The 15,958-nt window shown below is 41.1% G+C and overlaps 3 protein-coding genes and 1 long non-coding RNA gene across 5 annotated transcripts; 2 read left to right on the top strand and 2 right to left on the bottom strand.

Annotated features, from left to right (window-relative positions):
- Positions 1 to 22: 22 nt before the first annotated feature.
- Positions 23 to 2,930, top strand: f2r (coagulation factor II (thrombin) receptor). Its single transcript, XM_005465636.4, has 2 exons — positions 23 to 311; positions 1,622 to 2,930. Exons 1-2 carry the CDS (start codon positions 245 to 247, stop codon positions 2,824 to 2,826), a joined length of 1,272 nt encoding a protein of 423 aa, XP_005465693.2. The 5' UTR covers positions 23 to 244; the 3' UTR covers positions 2,827 to 2,930.
- A 29-nt stretch (positions 2,931 to 2,959) lies between these two features.
- On the bottom strand, positions 2,960 to 4,823 carry LOC109204548 (uncharacterized). The gene is made up of 6 exons (XM_019365631.2): positions 4,520 to 4,823; positions 4,266 to 4,411; positions 4,068 to 4,129; positions 3,873 to 3,983; positions 3,698 to 3,799; positions 2,960 to 3,476 (listed from the first exon to the last, which is right to left on the bottom strand). Exons 1-6 carry the CDS (start codon positions 4,628 to 4,630, stop codon positions 3,439 to 3,441), a joined length of 570 nt encoding a protein of 189 aa, XP_019221176.1. The 5' UTR covers positions 4,631 to 4,823; the 3' UTR covers positions 2,960 to 3,438.
- Positions 4,824 to 5,186: 363 nt separating this feature from the next.
- LOC100705730 (uncharacterized) lies at positions 5,187 to 9,116 on the bottom strand. Its single transcript, XM_025897187.1, has 6 exons — positions 8,922 to 9,116; positions 6,238 to 6,380; positions 6,084 to 6,151; positions 5,833 to 5,961; positions 5,616 to 5,711; positions 5,187 to 5,530 (listed from the first exon to the last, which is right to left on the bottom strand). Exons 1-6 carry the CDS (start codon positions 9,030 to 9,032, stop codon positions 5,442 to 5,444), a joined length of 636 nt encoding a protein of 211 aa, XP_025752972.1. The 5' UTR covers positions 9,033 to 9,116; the 3' UTR covers positions 5,187 to 5,441.
- Positions 9,117 to 9,216: 100 nt separating this feature from the next.
- Positions 9,217 to 15,562, top strand: LOC102078155 (uncharacterized). Of its 2 annotated transcripts, XR_002064041.2 has the most exons (5): positions 9,217 to 11,298; positions 13,449 to 14,358; positions 14,627 to 14,723; positions 15,097 to 15,207; positions 15,504 to 15,562. It is a non-coding gene; the product is annotated as an uncharacterized LOC102078155 (long non-coding RNA). The 2 variants fall into 2 exon arrangements; XR_003213309.1 differs by lacking the exon at positions 9,217 to 11,298 and having other exon boundaries at positions 13,329 to 14,358.
- Positions 15,563 to 15,958: the final 396 nt, after the last annotated feature.

The following is a 15,958-nucleotide window of genomic DNA, read 5'->3' as shown; positions in this document are numbered from 1 at the left end:
TAGTGATGTGCTTTCCCCTTTGGTCTGGCAACCTTTGACTGTTGGAAAAACACACTTGTGCTTTCGTTTGGCTTGAAGATCCACGTCACTGTGACATTACTCATGGTTCTTGTTAAATGATAGGGAATATGCAGTTGGAGAGGAGGTGGAGTTTCCTGCCTTTAATAACGGCGCTTTCAGCAGCTCTTCAGCAAACATAATTTCTACTCTCCTGCTAAATATTAGGAGGATTTACAGTAAAGCCATGCATCACCTCTTAATTTGCTTGTTTGTATTTTCTGTTCAAAGCTCGGCGCTCCCATCTGGAAATGGTAAGTAATTTTCCTAAGACTTTAACATGATGATGATGATGTCTAGAGTTTGCCTTGTACTCTCTTAGGGCCAGAGTAAAATTTACTTATTTGTAGCTCCCCCAGAAACACATGCAGGATCAGTTTAAACATCTACTTTTAACTAGATCACTGCGCAGGAAGGAGTGAAAGAATGTTCAGAAAACTGAACACAATCTCACTGCAGTAAAGCAAAAAACAAGAGGGTTGAAAGTGACAGGGTTGACGTTTTTGGTTAATGGTAGCACTATTTAGTAAGTACACACCTTTACTGCATTTTATTTCTGGATATCATAAAATTCATGTTTTCAGCAATGTTGTTTTGCTTTAACCATTTATTCATATAACAATTGAAGCGTTGAGCCTGATGAAATAAGTTTTAAAATAATATTTTTAAAAGGGGGGGGGGCACATATTTATTCTTAGAGCAATTTAACTAGGAAAAAAACATGTATTGTCATCTGACAAATATACAATCAGAATTAAATTTACTTAAATTAAATTACTTTAACCCTTAGAGGCTGCTAAAAATTTAAAAGGACAAGCCCATACATTAAAGCAATAACAAAGCTCAACAATGTTCTGTGAATAAATAAATAGGTAAGATAATATAGTGGCATTTGATTCTCTTTGCACTTCAACAGACTCGGTGATGTCACCTTTTTGGTGCTCATGTCAAAAACGTTTTGTAGCAGGTAAATGGTATGGCGTTACTGGGTTCGAAGCAAACTGGAGGATGTGTGTAAATATTGGTACTTCATAGAATAAATTTATTTATAGTTAAAATAATGTGCATATAATTATATTTTGGCACTAAAAGTTGAGTAATAGTTACATTTTCTATAGATTTTAAAATGGATTTCAATTGTAGCAATGGTCAGTGGGGACACGGAAACGTGTGATCTCTACTGGTTAGTCAACTAATTAAAACAAAAGTGGAAATTTTATTTATTTATTTGCAGTATTTTATGAGAAAACCCTTGTTTTGTTTTTGTTTTTTTATCAAAATGCATTAATGCATTTTGAGTTAACTTTTGGGTAATTAAAGCGTGCCTAACAATCACCCTCATGATATGGATGCATGTAATAAATTTATCGGACAGTTTATTTTACTAAACCGGACTTTCTAAAATAATATGGGGGCATTAGGACGAGCTTGAACCTGATGGATGCATTTAACAATCTGATCAGATAAAACAAATCTGCTTTTCCAAACTGCTCCTAGTGTAAATGTTTTTAGATTGTTGTTTGGCGTAACCACATTTCTACTTCATTTTCCTGTTTCTTTTAAGGCTCCACTCCCTTTCTGCGGACTTTTTCTGGCCACTTTGTAATGGTTGGAGATGATGCAGCAGACTACCTAGACCTGTCACTCTTAGATGATGAAGGCTCAGGATCGATGCAGGAGTCCAGTAAAGTACACCCCCCTCACCCCCATCATCCGCGGAAGCACTATTATGTCTCGGAGGAGACCAAAGCATTTCTCGAGGGTAGCTTGGCCACACGTTTCATCCCCACCGTTTACATCTTCGTCTTCATCATCAGCGTGCCCCTTAACCTTCTTGCCATGATGATGTTCGTGCGCCAAATCCGCCCCAAGAAGCCGGCGGTGATCTACATGCTCAACCTGGCCTGTGCTGACCTGCTGTTCGGGCTGCTCCTTCCCTTTAAGATCGCCTACCATTATCACGGCAACAACTGGATCTACGGATCCTTCATGTGCAGAGCCGTCACTGCTGCCTTCCACTGTAACATGTACTGCTCCGTCCTGCTTGTGATGTGCATCAGCATTGACCGTTTCCTGGCTGTGGTTTACCCCATGAACTCGCTCACGTGGCGCAGCCCTCAGACGGCTTCAGCTGTGTGCGCTGCTATGTGGCTCTTATCCCTGGGAGGAGTGTGCCCCCTGCTGATCTCAGAGCAGACCTTACATATATCGTCTCTGGGCATCACCACATGCCATGATGTGCAGGACGTAGGAAAACTACAGTCTTACTATCTTTACTTCTTCCCCATCTACTCCTCCGTGTTCTTCTTCATCCCTTTTATATTCACCGTTGTCTGCTACGTACGCATCATTCAGGCTCTGGCTGAAGCCAACGTGCAGAACCGCTCCAAGAAGACTCGCGCTGTGGTGATGGCTGTGGTTGTGCTGCTGGTGTTTGTGGTCTGTTTCACCCCCACCAACATCATCCTCATGGTTCACTATGTTCAACTGGCGCACAAGGCTAGCAGCAGTTCTTACCAGGCATACCTGCTCTCCATGTGCATAGGAAGCTTCAGCTGCTGTCTGGATCCGGTCCTCTATTACTTCGGGTCCTCTCAGTGCCAGAAGCAGGTGGTGGCACTGCTCAGATGCAGGCGACCGGGACAGGGTGAGATTGGCTCACACACAAGCAGCACAAGAACCAGCAGGCTGACAGAGAGCAGCAGATCGTGCAAAATGGAAAGCGTTCAGACTGAAATGGGGAGCCATTACAGCAGGCTGATGGCTTAAGACACGAGGACTGAAAAACTGTTCGGGCTCTCAGCCATATCCACACTATAACAGACTACTTCTGTGTTTGCTCGAGATGTTTTCAAGAAGTGCACGAGGTGGATTAGAAGAAGTATGCAACTCGATGTGGTGCTGACTTTAGACCCCAGTGGCAGTGCTGGGTTTATTTGTATCAGAACAAGCACATTGGTAGCATCAGTGTTTACATGCAAGCAGTTGTCTTCTTTTATCTTTTATAAAATGTACTCACCACTTTGACAGTGTGGAATATATTGGATTCATTCCACAGTAAGAAAAACATTTAACAATATCTTTTTATTTTATATTCAACACATCTGTGTTTCCAGTGAATAATAGGTATGACAGTTAGTGCACTGTTAATAAAAACAGTTTCAATAACTGCGTTGTGATATGACAAAATCAGCTGTCGATGTGGTTTTCACAACACGATGCAGTTACAGGTTTTGTGAGTAAATATTTAAAGGAGATTAAATCATTTATAACTTGATGTCCTGGCATTCATGACGTCAGAGCATACAGACAGCACATACGACAACACTGTATGTATTTTCTTTTAATGCATGCAGCTTTGTGGATCTCGTTGCTTCCTCTTTATTCCTGCGTGCTCTCCTTGACATCGGGGCACAGTTCTGCAGGAAAAAGAAGAGAAACAAAATGTGACCGTTTCCCTGAGCAGGATGGAGAACGGTGGCCTCATTTCCTCACCATGTGCATTGTATTTTATGGAATCAATCCAAAAATAATGAAGACCTAAAAACTATTGCGCTTAAATATGACATTTCCCAGGGCAGAATCTCCACCCTGTGGGAGTTAAAACTCTGTCGTTGGAGGTTTTTGGATAGCTGCTGACCTGTTTTGCCATCATAGCTGTGGTAGTCCTCTGGGAAGTTCAAGCACCCAACTTGTTTCTTGAAAATTTCCACATGTTTGGGATCGATTTTCCCTGTCCTCGCTGCAAGCAAAGAGAGAATGTCAAAATCCAGGTTGAAACCCTGACTTGATGTGCTGAGAAGTGCAGGACTCACTGAACTGCAGGATGTATCTGCCAGTGACGTCCCCATTTCGGAAGGTGTCGGTCCACAGGAGGCAGTCAGAGCAAGTCTGCAGGATGTGCCCTTTGTGGTCTGACAGATTTTCTTTCAAAGTACAGCGTTGGGTTATTATAGTAGAAATCTATTGTCTGTTGTGAAGACAAATTCATCTAGCTGTAGCTCACTCACTGCGAAATGTGGTAGCAATCCCTGAGATGGTGGCATTTGCCTCCCCCACGATGCACCGGTTACTGAGAAACAACAAGGCGACAAGGTGACAGAATCTGGCTTTCACACCTAAATTTAAATGTTTCACTTTTAATACTGAAATGCATTAAATACATAAGTCTGCTTAACATATTAAAATAACATAATCAGCAAACTCACAAGCAGTGATCTCTCCATCGCAAAGTCACAGTCTGATCGCTGGAAGTCGGGGACAAGTCTATCCAGGAGCTTTTCAGAGACTCCAGTGCTTTGTGGTACTGTTTGGGGTCCCCAGCTCCCATCACATAAATCCATTTTCCAAACACCTTGATGCACAATAAAAATAAAATAAAGGTCCTTACATGTTTTAAAAAAAAACTCCAGCACCATTGTTGTAAATAAGACAGAGAAAGCAAAGACACTAGGTGACTTACCTGTTTGGGGTCCTCTGGCATAAAAGGCTTTACGAGCTCCTTACAGTCAGGTGCAGATGCTGCACCCAGGGCAATGAGAGCCAACAGGAATACAACAACAGGCAGAGCCATGGTCAGCCACAGGGATGTTTGCCGAACCTGTAACAGAAAACGTCTAACTCTGATTCATTTTCCCTCCGGGCTTCACACAAAAAGTTGTTTCTGTGTGAGTGCTAATCCTGAAGGAGGGGGAAGAGGAGGAGGAGGAGGAGGAGAGGGTCTGGGGGTGGAGGGGCTTTCTGCAGGCCCAAATGCACCAGAGAAGGTTTCCTAATGACCATGCAGTTTTCTTCTTCTTTTCCCCCCTCTTTTTCTTCTCGGCACTGAAAGGCGAGCTCAATAGCCCTCTGTTGCCCACACCACTGCTCCTGAATGAACTCAGGCAAAGTGCCACATCTTGCCTTGGGCTGTTGAAATCTTTCAAAAAGGACCTGGAGCAGCTTTTCTGCAGCAGAATGAAGGATGTTTCCCTGTGGGGGCGTTCTGGACTCTGTGTGCCGACAGTTTAAGAGTTTAACATCTTTTCTCTCCCCTCTAACACTGATGTTATTCAGCAACAGTCTTTGTTGATGCTTTGGGGAACAGCAGTGTGATGGTGATCAGAAAATAAATGACTAGAACACAGACGGAGAAGTTAGTCCTTTTTATTTGCCGCACACAACCAGTGGGAACTAGATTTGTACAAATACCACTAAAAGGATTTAAACTGGGCATTTAGACTTGATTTTTCTTAGTTGGAAAGACAACATAGTGTATTAAAAAGTTATTATGCAGCACAACATTGTATGGCAGCACATGTAGATCACACTACAGCACTATTTAGTACATTTAAAGGAAGATTTATCTTGGTGTTCAGAGAGCTGTGGCACCTCTTTGCTCTACTTTACTGCACATTAGGCTCTATCTCAGGTTGCTCTTTCTCTGTATTCTTGACGGCAGTTGACGCGGTCGCCCTGTCATCAGGACAAAGATCTGACGAAAGAGGAAATCACAAAATGAGAATAGTGTTTGTGATGGTCACATTGGATGCTGGGAACACGCCTAAATGGCGGCTGACCTTCGCTTGTAAAGTGGTACTCTGAGGGGAATTTAAGACATTCTGCCTGGTTCTTGAAGGTCTCCAACTCAGAAGCTTCCAGAGCGCCGGTCCGTGCTTTTCAAGAAAGAAAGAAGAGGACAGGGAAAGAAAGGCGGTTATTTAAAGCAGTATGTGCTAAATATTAACCTGTGTGTTGCTGCTAAAATAAGAGATGAAGGTTTGAAAAACGACTTACTGAACAGGAAGAAGTATCGCCCCTTTGACTTGCCGTCAGGGAGGAGAGTGGTGTCTTCAGACAGGAGGCAGTTGCTACAGGTCTCATAGTACTTCCCGTCATGATAGGAAGTGTGACCATTGATGTTATCTGTGAAAAAAACAAATAAACTAAACATAACTCTGACTATAACCCCCAGCGATTAAAAGAAATGAAACCTGCGGCACACATCACCAACTCAGTGAGTCAGAGGAAAAATAACAGACACATACAGGTGGTGTGACTTGTCATTCCTGAGATGGTGGCGTTGGCTATGCCCTGAAGACATTTATTTCCATTCCTGTGTTGAGATAACAACAACGCTTTACTATACACTCTCAACTGGACCACATCAGTATGTTCACACATGAAACACACGACACTCACAGGCGGTCAGCCCAGTAGATAGTGATGACGCCGCTCTCCGAGGACGCTGACACATCCAACCAGGAGCTGTTCACTGACAATATGTCGTCCTTCAGGCCCGGATCGTCCCAGGATGCCACGTGAAGCACCCACTTTCCATAAATCTTCCAGCACACAGAGAGAAAAATAAAATCCAATCGACTCTCAGGACTTTGCTGTTTCTGTTAGATGTGACCAGACTTTATTTTTCAACAGAATACAACTTTCTCTCATAGCCTGGTTAGAAAAAAAGTGTTGTAAAAATGTATTACTTTATTGTTTTACTCTGCTGTGACTACAGACACGGCATTTGGCCTCCCCAAAAACATGGATTAACCCAGAGGTAGATGAGTCCCTTTCCCTAAGATTAAAATAAATAATCATAATATTTTACTTTGAGGCTCTTCTAAATCATAATTTTTCTGCTCTATAATCAGTGAGAACTGCTGTGTTGGAATCCTTCTAGTAGGGGACACATTAATGTAGCTTACATGCAAGATTCACCAGGTGCACAGGACGGTGGAAGTACTCGAGGTTCACGAATATAAAAATGATGCACATGGATGCAAGCTTCCAGCTATTACTGACCAGCTGAAACTTTCTTTGGTGTTTAAAAACTCCAAGGAACATTTGCTTTATGGTGTGATAGCTTTGTTAATCACATTGTTTCAAATTGCAATAGTAAACAGACCATGCAATTTCTCGGGGAACTGCAGTGGGATGGTTGCTACTGGTAGACTCGGACTTTGGCTTGTTGTGGAGTAAAAAGGTTGTACGTAAATAGCCTGTGAAAACAGATGTACCTAATAAAGTGGCGGACACTGTAAAGTTGATGTGTTTATGTTACCCAGACTGTATGTTCATATTGACAAAGTGAGAAAGAGATGACATGATGAAAAATGTCCCATGTTGTACTCCAACTGACGGCCTTCAGCACACAAAAGAGAGACAAGGAAGTAGTAACTTTGTCTAAATCTACTTAACCCTTGTATGGTGTTCGTATTTTTGTTACTCAGCCAGTGTTCATGGGTCTGGTGGACCCGCTAGAGTTTTGACTTTCCAATTAACACTATCAAACAATTTTATGTTAAATTACTCAACAGATGTTTACTTTATCCCAATTACGAGCCATGTGAACAGCAAACATGGTTAATTTTTTCCTTTTACCTTTGTTCGATCGCATTTATGAATTAATGTGCTTCTCGTTGTTTGTCAATAAAATGTTATAAAAAAAATAAAATCAGTTCTAATCAAGTGTACATATCCTTATACCATATTTTGCAGGTTTTGATGTTATATACTGCCTAAAGGGGCAACGGCCTCTAAATGGCATGGGTCTCACAGACCCGAACACCATACAAGGGTTAAAAAGTGAGTGAGATTAAAATCAGTATTAAAATTATCTGTAAAATATTTCAACCTGCAACCTCATTACATCCAGCAAATAGCTTGTTGCTGTAGGGTGAACACAGGTGTGGGATGCTGTAAATAGTAAATTGTAAAAATGTGTTTACTGAGAAGCAGAGAAAGAGAAAAAAAATGTCCCATGCTGACATGAACTGATGACCTTCAGCATACGAGGGAGAGGCCAGCAAGTGAGAAGTATGCCACTGAGGACGAGCGAGCGGGACTGTGGTTGGACACAGACAAACCAATCAACAAATGATATTCAAAAGAGTGAGGGTGTGAAATGAGAGCAGTGACCCCGTCTCTCTGTCTATCACAAAATGATGTATATAAAATGGGAAACAAAAGTGGTATTCATCTGTTTAAAAAACTGTTAGCATCCCAAGACATTGTTCCACACATCTATGGATTTTGGTGTGTGTAGACCTTAAAGTGAGGTCAGGGGAGCGAGTTAAAAAAGGTTGGGGGTTTTTTTTGTCCAAAACTGGTTGGAGATAATAAACAGGGAGTGAACAGAAATTCAAAATACCATTCCTCTGAAACAAACGGCTCCGGTTCAAGAAGTATGCATGTGTGGGAAGGGCTCCTTGAAAAGAAGACAAGCGTAGCTCTGTTTTGAAGATAAAAGGATGGCTGAAGGGTGAAAATGACGGTCACAGCGGCAGGTTAAACAGACAATTTTCAGGCGAGCTTTGGTGCTTTTCTCACTCTGACCTACTTAGTTTTCACTATTGCTCAGCTGAATGGGGGAGGGATTTGAGAGATATCTTTGTGACATCTTTGAAAATAATTTAAAGACCTTAGAAGTTACTGTGGAAAAACGCGATATTGTTTTTGGCACATTCGTGATATTCATCGTGGTGTGACAACGACGTCTGAATGGGCGAATGACGTGAAAGAAAATGGGCCCAGAGGAAGGAGAGTGAAAGCAGAAAAGTGAGTGAGTGCTGCCTCTCCATTCAAAGTCAATGGGACTTTATTAACAGAAAAAGTGGAATATTTCAGAAACTGCATGAAAATTTAAAAATCTGAATAGAAGCATGCAGCACATGATCAAGCCCGTCGTTTTGGCGTATGAACAGTGTGTCTACGGCAAATGATGTGAGACTAGTTCGCGGATGAAGAATAATAAGAATAACATATACTGGGATCTTTACTTTGCAACAATCCCACCAATAACACAAGATTCAGCTATTCAGTTCACATTAATATGCATCACTGTTATGACTGGTTCATAACAAATGGTTGCTCATACTCACAGGGCTGTGGCTGTCCAGCACCAGAGGCTTGACCAGCTCTTTACAGTCCGGTTTAGATGCGACACCCAGGGAGGCGAGAGCCAGCAGAACTATAACCTGCTGTGCAGCCATGGTCCAGACAGCAGGCGGCCAGGGAGCAACACTAACGTCAGGGACCCCACTGCCAGCTAGAGCCTCCTCAAAGGGAACTGAGGGACATGTTTTGTAACAGTGGGCTGGGCCACACGTGCACACACACACACACACACACACACACACACACACACACACACACACACACACACACACACACACACACACACACACACACACACACACACACACCAAGCTGTGCACCCATCACTCCACAGGACATTATGTTGACATACACTAATTTCATGCAGACTTATGCTGAACCAAACCATAATAACACTTACTGTAAACTAATGTAATGTATGTTGCACCATAACGTGACTTTATAATCACATTAATAATTCTCTCTCTCCCTCTCTTTTCCTTCCTCTGGTTTCAGGAGGAGTCTTTCACTTAATGCATCCAGTCAGTCGGGCTTGTGTCCCATTTATCTTGTTATATAACAGCCAGCTGGCAAAGTCTGAATAGGACCTCCATCCCCTCCATCTTTCAGTATGCGAGCACCTCCTTGCACAGCCTCTCTCACACTAAACAAGGCCTGAAAATAAAAAGAACGACACACACACAAACACTCATCTGTTTTTTTCAACATGTGCAATGCCTTTGTGACAGGGGATTTTTAGTGTAGGTCTCCCCAAATTTGGTTGAATTCCAAGCAGAGATACACTGAGCCCCTTCACTGTAGTCCTGACAAATGAGCCTCTTGAGAATGACCTCTGACCTCACTGGGGTCCTCTATTCATGTCTGAGGGATAAAACACAGCCCAACTATTGACTAGCATAAATTTTAACTGTGGGAGGATCTGCCAGTCCCTTTTCTTCTTGATATCAAATATTTAGATAATAAATATATTCATATTTTCTACTTCATACCTCACATTTCATAAAAGACTATTCCTGTACAAAGGACACATTAGTAGTTCAGGAATACTTATAATAGCCACCATGCAAATATCTCCTTCTTTTTTCCAGCTGCTGTGGCATTTTCTCCCTTGTTGTGGTAACTAACTTTGCTTATTTACAGATTAACCTTTACAACTTATTCTAGTTAAATTTGACCTTGTTTGACATTTGTCATCAGTAAAAAACCCCTAAATGTCATTCTTTTATCCTGACATTTGGTGTCTTTTCCTTCTGAGTGACCAAAAATATAAACAATTTGAAATACAAATACAAATTTTTCTATCTATTCAGATACAAAAATTTGACCCACCAGTGTGGGAAGACCTCAACACTGCCATGAGAAATGAACTCAAAGAACTTTCGTCCTATAATTCTCATTCACCAAAATACGTCTTTCTATCCATAACCTAACATTCATATACTCAGAAGACAGAGTTCAGAATCTTGTTCAAGAATGCTTTAATGTCCAGACCAGAGAAGCCAGTGATCGAACCACCGACCTTCTGATGGGTAGATAACCTGCTCTACCTCCTGAGGCAGAGCCGCCCAAACATGAGAACAGTCTGCGTTCTCAAATCTCTGAGCACAGTTTCCTGCAGGGACAGACACACGCTGGTCTTTGAAGGATAATGAGGGAATCTCCATCCCATCATCTTCCACTCATCTAATTCTGGGTTGCAGTGGGGCTGGAGCCTATCCCAGCTGTCACAGTACACCCTGGACAGGTCACTAATCAGTCGCAGGGCCTTAGTTAAAGCGCGACTTGTAGTTAAATGCTCTTTGAGTGGTATGACTAAAAAAAGGACTACATGAATATGAGTACATTACAATTGCACCTACAATGTAACAAAATAAAAACAAATTAGAATAGCTCTGAATGCACATAATAGCTTGGAATAAGTAAGATTTGTGTTCTAAGTGTTAATTAATTATTTATTATTTTTAAAGATATAGCAGAGTGGACAGTGTTTAATGCCTGTAATGGTTATACATGATTATATATGATAAATCCCAACAGTTCTAGTTCTACATTCAATACAATATAATTCAGTCATTATAGCTTTTTGTTTTCATGTCTTGGGTAACACAGAAGAAAAACAAGAGTTGTACATGTCAGGGGTTGTGTAGCGGGGACGATCTGATATCGTCGTGTTGGCGTTGTTCCCACATCATCATAATTAATGTTCTTCCAGGGTCCACATTACAAGTAACCAATCACCTTCTTGTGACGTCATACTTTTGCGACTTCGCCTTAAAAAAACAAATGTTCTTCGAGAAACCGCCTTTTGTCCGCTGATCCAGCAATTTCAATTCCTCTCAAGATACTTTTCTTTAATAAACGGTAAGCATAATACATATGTTTTCCTTGAAATGGATAGCTGTTTGTTTGCTAGTGATAGGCTACTTGCGAACCAGTGTTCTCCAGACTGCGTGTCAATGTATTATGATTTATTATGAAAGTACAGGTGAATATAGCTCTCCCGTCAATATATTATGATATATAATAAATGTACAGGTGAATATAGCTGTCATAACAATGTCAGGCAAAATTGCAGTAGCTTCCCTGATCATTTTACAAACATAAGTGAAGAGAATTTGAACTAAAAGGCCTAGACTAATGGTTGTGTGCTGAATCTATGAATCAAAATATCACCTGGAAACATAATTAACTGGTCCATAGCTGTGAAACTGGACATGAGTTCTTGATTCTATGGAGATTAACAGTAATCCCGAAATTTACAAATTTGTCCTGGGACATCGTGTAAATGTTGTCCCAGGGACATCGTGTTAAAGTTGTCCCAGGGACATCGTGTAAATTACACGATGTCCCTGGGACAACATTAACACGATGTCCCTGGGACAACATTTACACTGTAAATGTTGTCCCAGGGACATCGTGTTAAAGTTGCCAGAGACATACCATATGAAAGTTTAGGCATTTCTTTTAGCCGCTGTTTGTTTTATATTATCAGTAGCGGTTTTAGATACGGGCGACACGGGCGGTTGCCCGGGGCGGCATCGTGATGGGGGGCGGCATCACGGGCATCGGCACAAAAAAAATAATTAAAAAAAATGCTCGTACTCATGCTGCCCCGACGGCAGCCAGCGCATATTGGTAATGTCATTGGCACCGATCGGTTTTTTATCGCCCATTTGCTGGGAGTAAGGGCGCCCTCCGTTTGCGAGGTGCGCCTGCTGCTTGCGGCACAGGGAGGAGAGGGCGGGGCGGCGGGGGATTCTCTGGCTGGCTGGAGCAGCATCTAATAACCAACTCGCAAAATAAAACAAAATAAAAACAAAACAACAAACACGAAATCGGACTTTATGATACAGACTTATAATTTGCACCGATGTTTTTTCGAAATTCTATACACGAAAACTCAGCGTGAGAGCCCTCGGTGCGCCTGCGCGCTGCTGAAGTCAAAGTAAACTTTGTCATCTCCGCTACATACAGTCCGTATATAGAGAGACGAGACGACGAGGCTCCAGTTACAGCAGTGCAAATAAACGAACAATAAATATAGTAGAGTAAGAAAATAAATATACACTTTAGGACTCGGGGTAAAGGGATCAATAACAATTTAAAATTTATAATTTACAGTTTGATGATTTAAAGTCTCACACATAACCCGTCGAAAGGGGAGGGAGACCTGCTGCTTCCAAATAGAGCACATTTCATTCATAATGTTGTAAATCCAAGCCCATTATGTATTCATGATTTGAATCCTGGGTTGTGTGAAATCCCAGAAATACACCCTAGACAAAGTTAATCTGTGAACTAAGGTGTAGGTCTGTTAGGTTATGTTGTGGTGATCCTCTGGTTGAGGGATGGGTGTTCAGACTGGAGTGCAAAATGAAAACCAATGGAAGATGGACAAGAAAAGTTCAAAGTCATCAGGTCCTCAGTTTAGAAAAAATAGAAAAGAAGAGGAGGAGAAACGAACAAATGATACAGGTAAGCAGATGTGTCATTGGATAATGGCAGGTCATCCTGAAACAATCAGAATCAGAATACTTTATTAATCCCTAAGGAAATAATGTGGGTTACAGTTGCCCCAAGAAGAAATGGTAAAAATAGTAACAGTAACAGACTAAACTCCAAACAATACATTATGTTACAGATTTTAATATTAATTAGTCATTGTCAGTTGTTGATTTGTCCTGTTCTCATTGTATGACGAATTATGATGGCTGTTTGGTAGCCGTTTGCATACTATGCATACTCTCTCTCTCTCTTCAAATGTGTGTGTGGACAACAGTTTTATGTTAATGTACAATCCCTAACATGTTTTGTGTGTGTATGTGTGGGGGGGGGCGCCAGAGGGAGTGTTCGCCCAGGGCGCCAAACAGGCTAGGACCGCCACTGTATATTATATATATATTGTTTTAATATTATATTTAATATTTACATTGTATTGCAAAAAACCCCAAAACAAGTTAAAATGAATTAATGAATATTGACTAATTAAACCTTTGTTATTTTTCCACCAGAAATAGACGATATAATTAGAAGAAGTGTCCTGAATGACGAAAAAAAAAGAACTGGAAAAGATACACAACTTTGTGTGCATGTGTCACAATGCCAGGAGGACCCATTCAGTGTTGTGTTAGAAAAATTGAACTCATTAACCCTTCATGGACATTATAAATGTTTAAATGTGGCCTCAGGTAAAGACAGGAAAAGAGACTATTACAAATTCAACTGCATCAGAGCTGGAAAAAAAAGTCGAAACAGCTACAGAGCAGTGGGCTGTAAGGCCTATGTTTCATTTAAAGTACTCAAATGTTGGAAAGACCACACAGTCATCGTGCAGCTTACATATGATAAGCATGATGGGCATGATCCTTCGGACCCAAAAGACGCACATTTCAACAATATTTCCAGTGATTTGAGGAGGAAGATTGAGGAACTGCTTTCCCTTGGAACTAAGCCAGCCATCATACTAACCGAATGTCATAAATGGGCCAAAGAACATGGACACAGAGATCTTCACAACAGAGAGCATTTTGTCACACCACATGACATTGACAGTGTTAGAACCTGCATGATGAGGAAGAAGCACTTTAACTGTAGAGACAGTCAAAGTGTACATACCTTACTTAATGGAAAACATCAAGAACATGTTCTCTTCTATCAACCATACACATCTGATCAAGAACTAATGATTGTTTTGCAGACACCTGTAATGAAATCAAACATGGAGAACTATGCAAAACAGTTAGTATTTGTTGACACCACGCATTGTGTTAACCAGTATTCATTTCCCTTATTCACACTTGTTGTAAGAGATGATCATGGGCGTGGAGTCCCTGTGGCCTATGCTATTGTCAGCAACGAAAGTCAGAAAACCCTGGAAATCGTTCTTGGAATAGTTTGTGAGCATTTACCAACTTCCCCGAGGTAAATAATACATTGACAGCTATTAATTTTGAAATAATTCCTTTTCAAAAAAGTTATAACATGCCAGAATCTAATGCTATAGCTGCAGCATGGGCTGCAAAAAACATTCCTTTCTAGTTGTTAAAGTTATTCCTATAGGCTGTATGCAGTATTTTATATATCTACTTGTGAGTTGAAATGTTTAATTTGGCATTGAAGTGGTGCTTCGAGATAGCAAAAACATTTTCATACTGTTTAATCTCATTTAGTGTTTTCTTTTTTTCTGTAGAGCATTTATGGTTGACAAAGACTTTGCGGAAATAAATGCTTTGCAGAAGGTTTTTCCAGAGTCAGCTATCCTTCTATGCTGGTGCCATGTCTTGCAGGTAAACCACATTGTTTTCTTTTCACGTTGTCTAAGATGCACCTGAAACACATTTTTACAACAGCGTCCTGTTGTTATGATTTGCCTCATTGTGATATTCACCTACTCAGGTTAATGAATATAAAGGGATAAAATGTTGAGTGACTATGTCCATCCATTTAAGACCACAGTGCACTCATCTTCTGGTGGCTGCTTCCCAAAGCTCTTTTTGACATTTAAAAATATGTTTGCCTGGTAGATTTCTGTAATGCACAGGTCCTCTTGTCCAGTGAGTGACAAAGTTATTTTTGGACGTCAGCTTTCTTTTATGCTTTTTGTACAGCTGCTCCTCTGTCTCTCTCTCCAGATTAACTTTTTTTCTCTTACATTAACAGGCTGCTAATCGATGGCTTTCAAAATCTGAGTCTGGGGTCCATGGGCTTTCTAACACCCAAAAGAGAAATGAAATCATTTCTTTCTTTTGTAAGCTGAAAGCTTGCACATCTGTAAGTGTAATTTGTCTATTTCACATTTTGATTTCTTGATTACACTAAGAGCATAATAACTTTCAGTTGCTAAAAAAAGTTACAGAGAGATACAAAATTGATTTTTGAAATGATTTCTAAAACTGGCTTCTTATCTTGCTTATCAAAACAATTACTTAAGCTGTGCAGGCCATCATCATTTACAGGAAGGGTCAGAGCAGACTCTACCTGCTGAGGCGGCTGAGGTCATTTGGAGTACAGGGAGCGCTTTTAAAGACCTTCTATGACTCTGTGGTGGCATCTGTCATTTTTTACAGTGTGGTATGTTGGAGCAGCGGTTTATCGGCAGCTGAGAGGAAGAGGTTGGATAAACTCATCAGGAAGGCCAGCTCTGTTCTGGGATGCACCCTGGACCCAGTGCAGGTGGTGGGAGACAGAAGGACTCTGGCCAAAATAACATCTCTGATGGACAGAGTCTCCCACCCCATGCATGTAAATGTTGCTGAACTGCAGAGCTCCTTCAGTGACAGACTGCTGCATCCTAGATGCATGAAGGAGCGTTTCCGCAGGTCCTTCCTCCCTGCAGCTGTCAGACTGTACAATCAGAACTGCTCCCAACAATCATAGATGTTTACATCAGCACTGTAACTGCAATAAGTTAATCAACCGATTCGCACTACAACCTGGTTTGCCTCTTATCTGTAGTTATTTTTATTTAATTTAATAACTGTACAGTACTCTCTGTATATAGTAACCATTGTCCTTAATGTAA

The sequence above is a fragment of the Oreochromis niloticus genome, linkage group LG12 (assembly GCF_001858045.2).
Source record: "Oreochromis niloticus isolate F11D_XX linkage group LG12, O_niloticus_UMD_NMBU, whole genome shotgun sequence".
Classification (NCBI taxonomy): Eukaryota; Metazoa; Chordata; class Actinopteri; order Cichliformes; family Cichlidae; genus Oreochromis; species Oreochromis niloticus.
The sequence above is the reverse complement of the archived record's forward strand: the minus strand, read 5'-3'. Positions and strand labels throughout refer to the sequence as shown.

What these genes read in the sequence shown, in the direction of transcription:
- f2r (XM_005465636.4), top strand. Translation starts at nt 245, where the DNA reads ATGCATCACCTCTTAATTTGCTTGTTTGTATTTTCTGTTCAAAGCTCG. An exon ending in GGCGCTCCCATCTGGAAATG is followed by an intron (nt 312 to 1,621) that starts GTAAGTAATTTT and finishes GTTTCTTTTAAG; the next exon opens with GCTCCACTCCCTTTCTGCGG.
- LOC109204548 (XM_019365631.2), bottom strand. Translation starts at nt 4,630, where the DNA reads ATGGCTCTGCCTGTTGTTGTATTCCTGTTGGCTCTCATTGCCCTGGGT. An exon ending in GATTGCTACCACATTTCGCA is followed by an intron (nt 3,984 to 4,067) that starts GTGAGTGAGCTA and finishes GTACTTTGAAAG; the next exon opens with AAAATCTGTCAGACCACAAA. An exon ending in CAGCTATGATGGCAAAACAG is followed by an intron (nt 3,477 to 3,697) that starts GTCAGCAGCTAT and finishes TTTTTCCTGCAG; the next exon opens with AACTGTGCCCCGATGTCAAG.
- LOC100705730 (XM_025897187.1), bottom strand. Translation starts at nt 9,032, where the DNA reads ATGGCTGCACAGCAGGTTATAGTTCTGCTGGCTCTCGCCTCCCTGGGT. An exon ending in ATCTACTGGGCTGACCGCCT is followed by an intron (nt 6,152 to 6,237) that starts GTGAGTGTCGTG and finishes ATCTCAACACAG; the next exon opens with GAATGGAAATAAATGTCTTC. An exon ending in GCGATACTTCTTCCTGTTCA is followed by an intron (nt 5,712 to 5,832) that starts GTAAGTCGTTTT and finishes TTTCTTGAAAAG; the next exon opens with CACGGACCGGCGCTCTGGAA.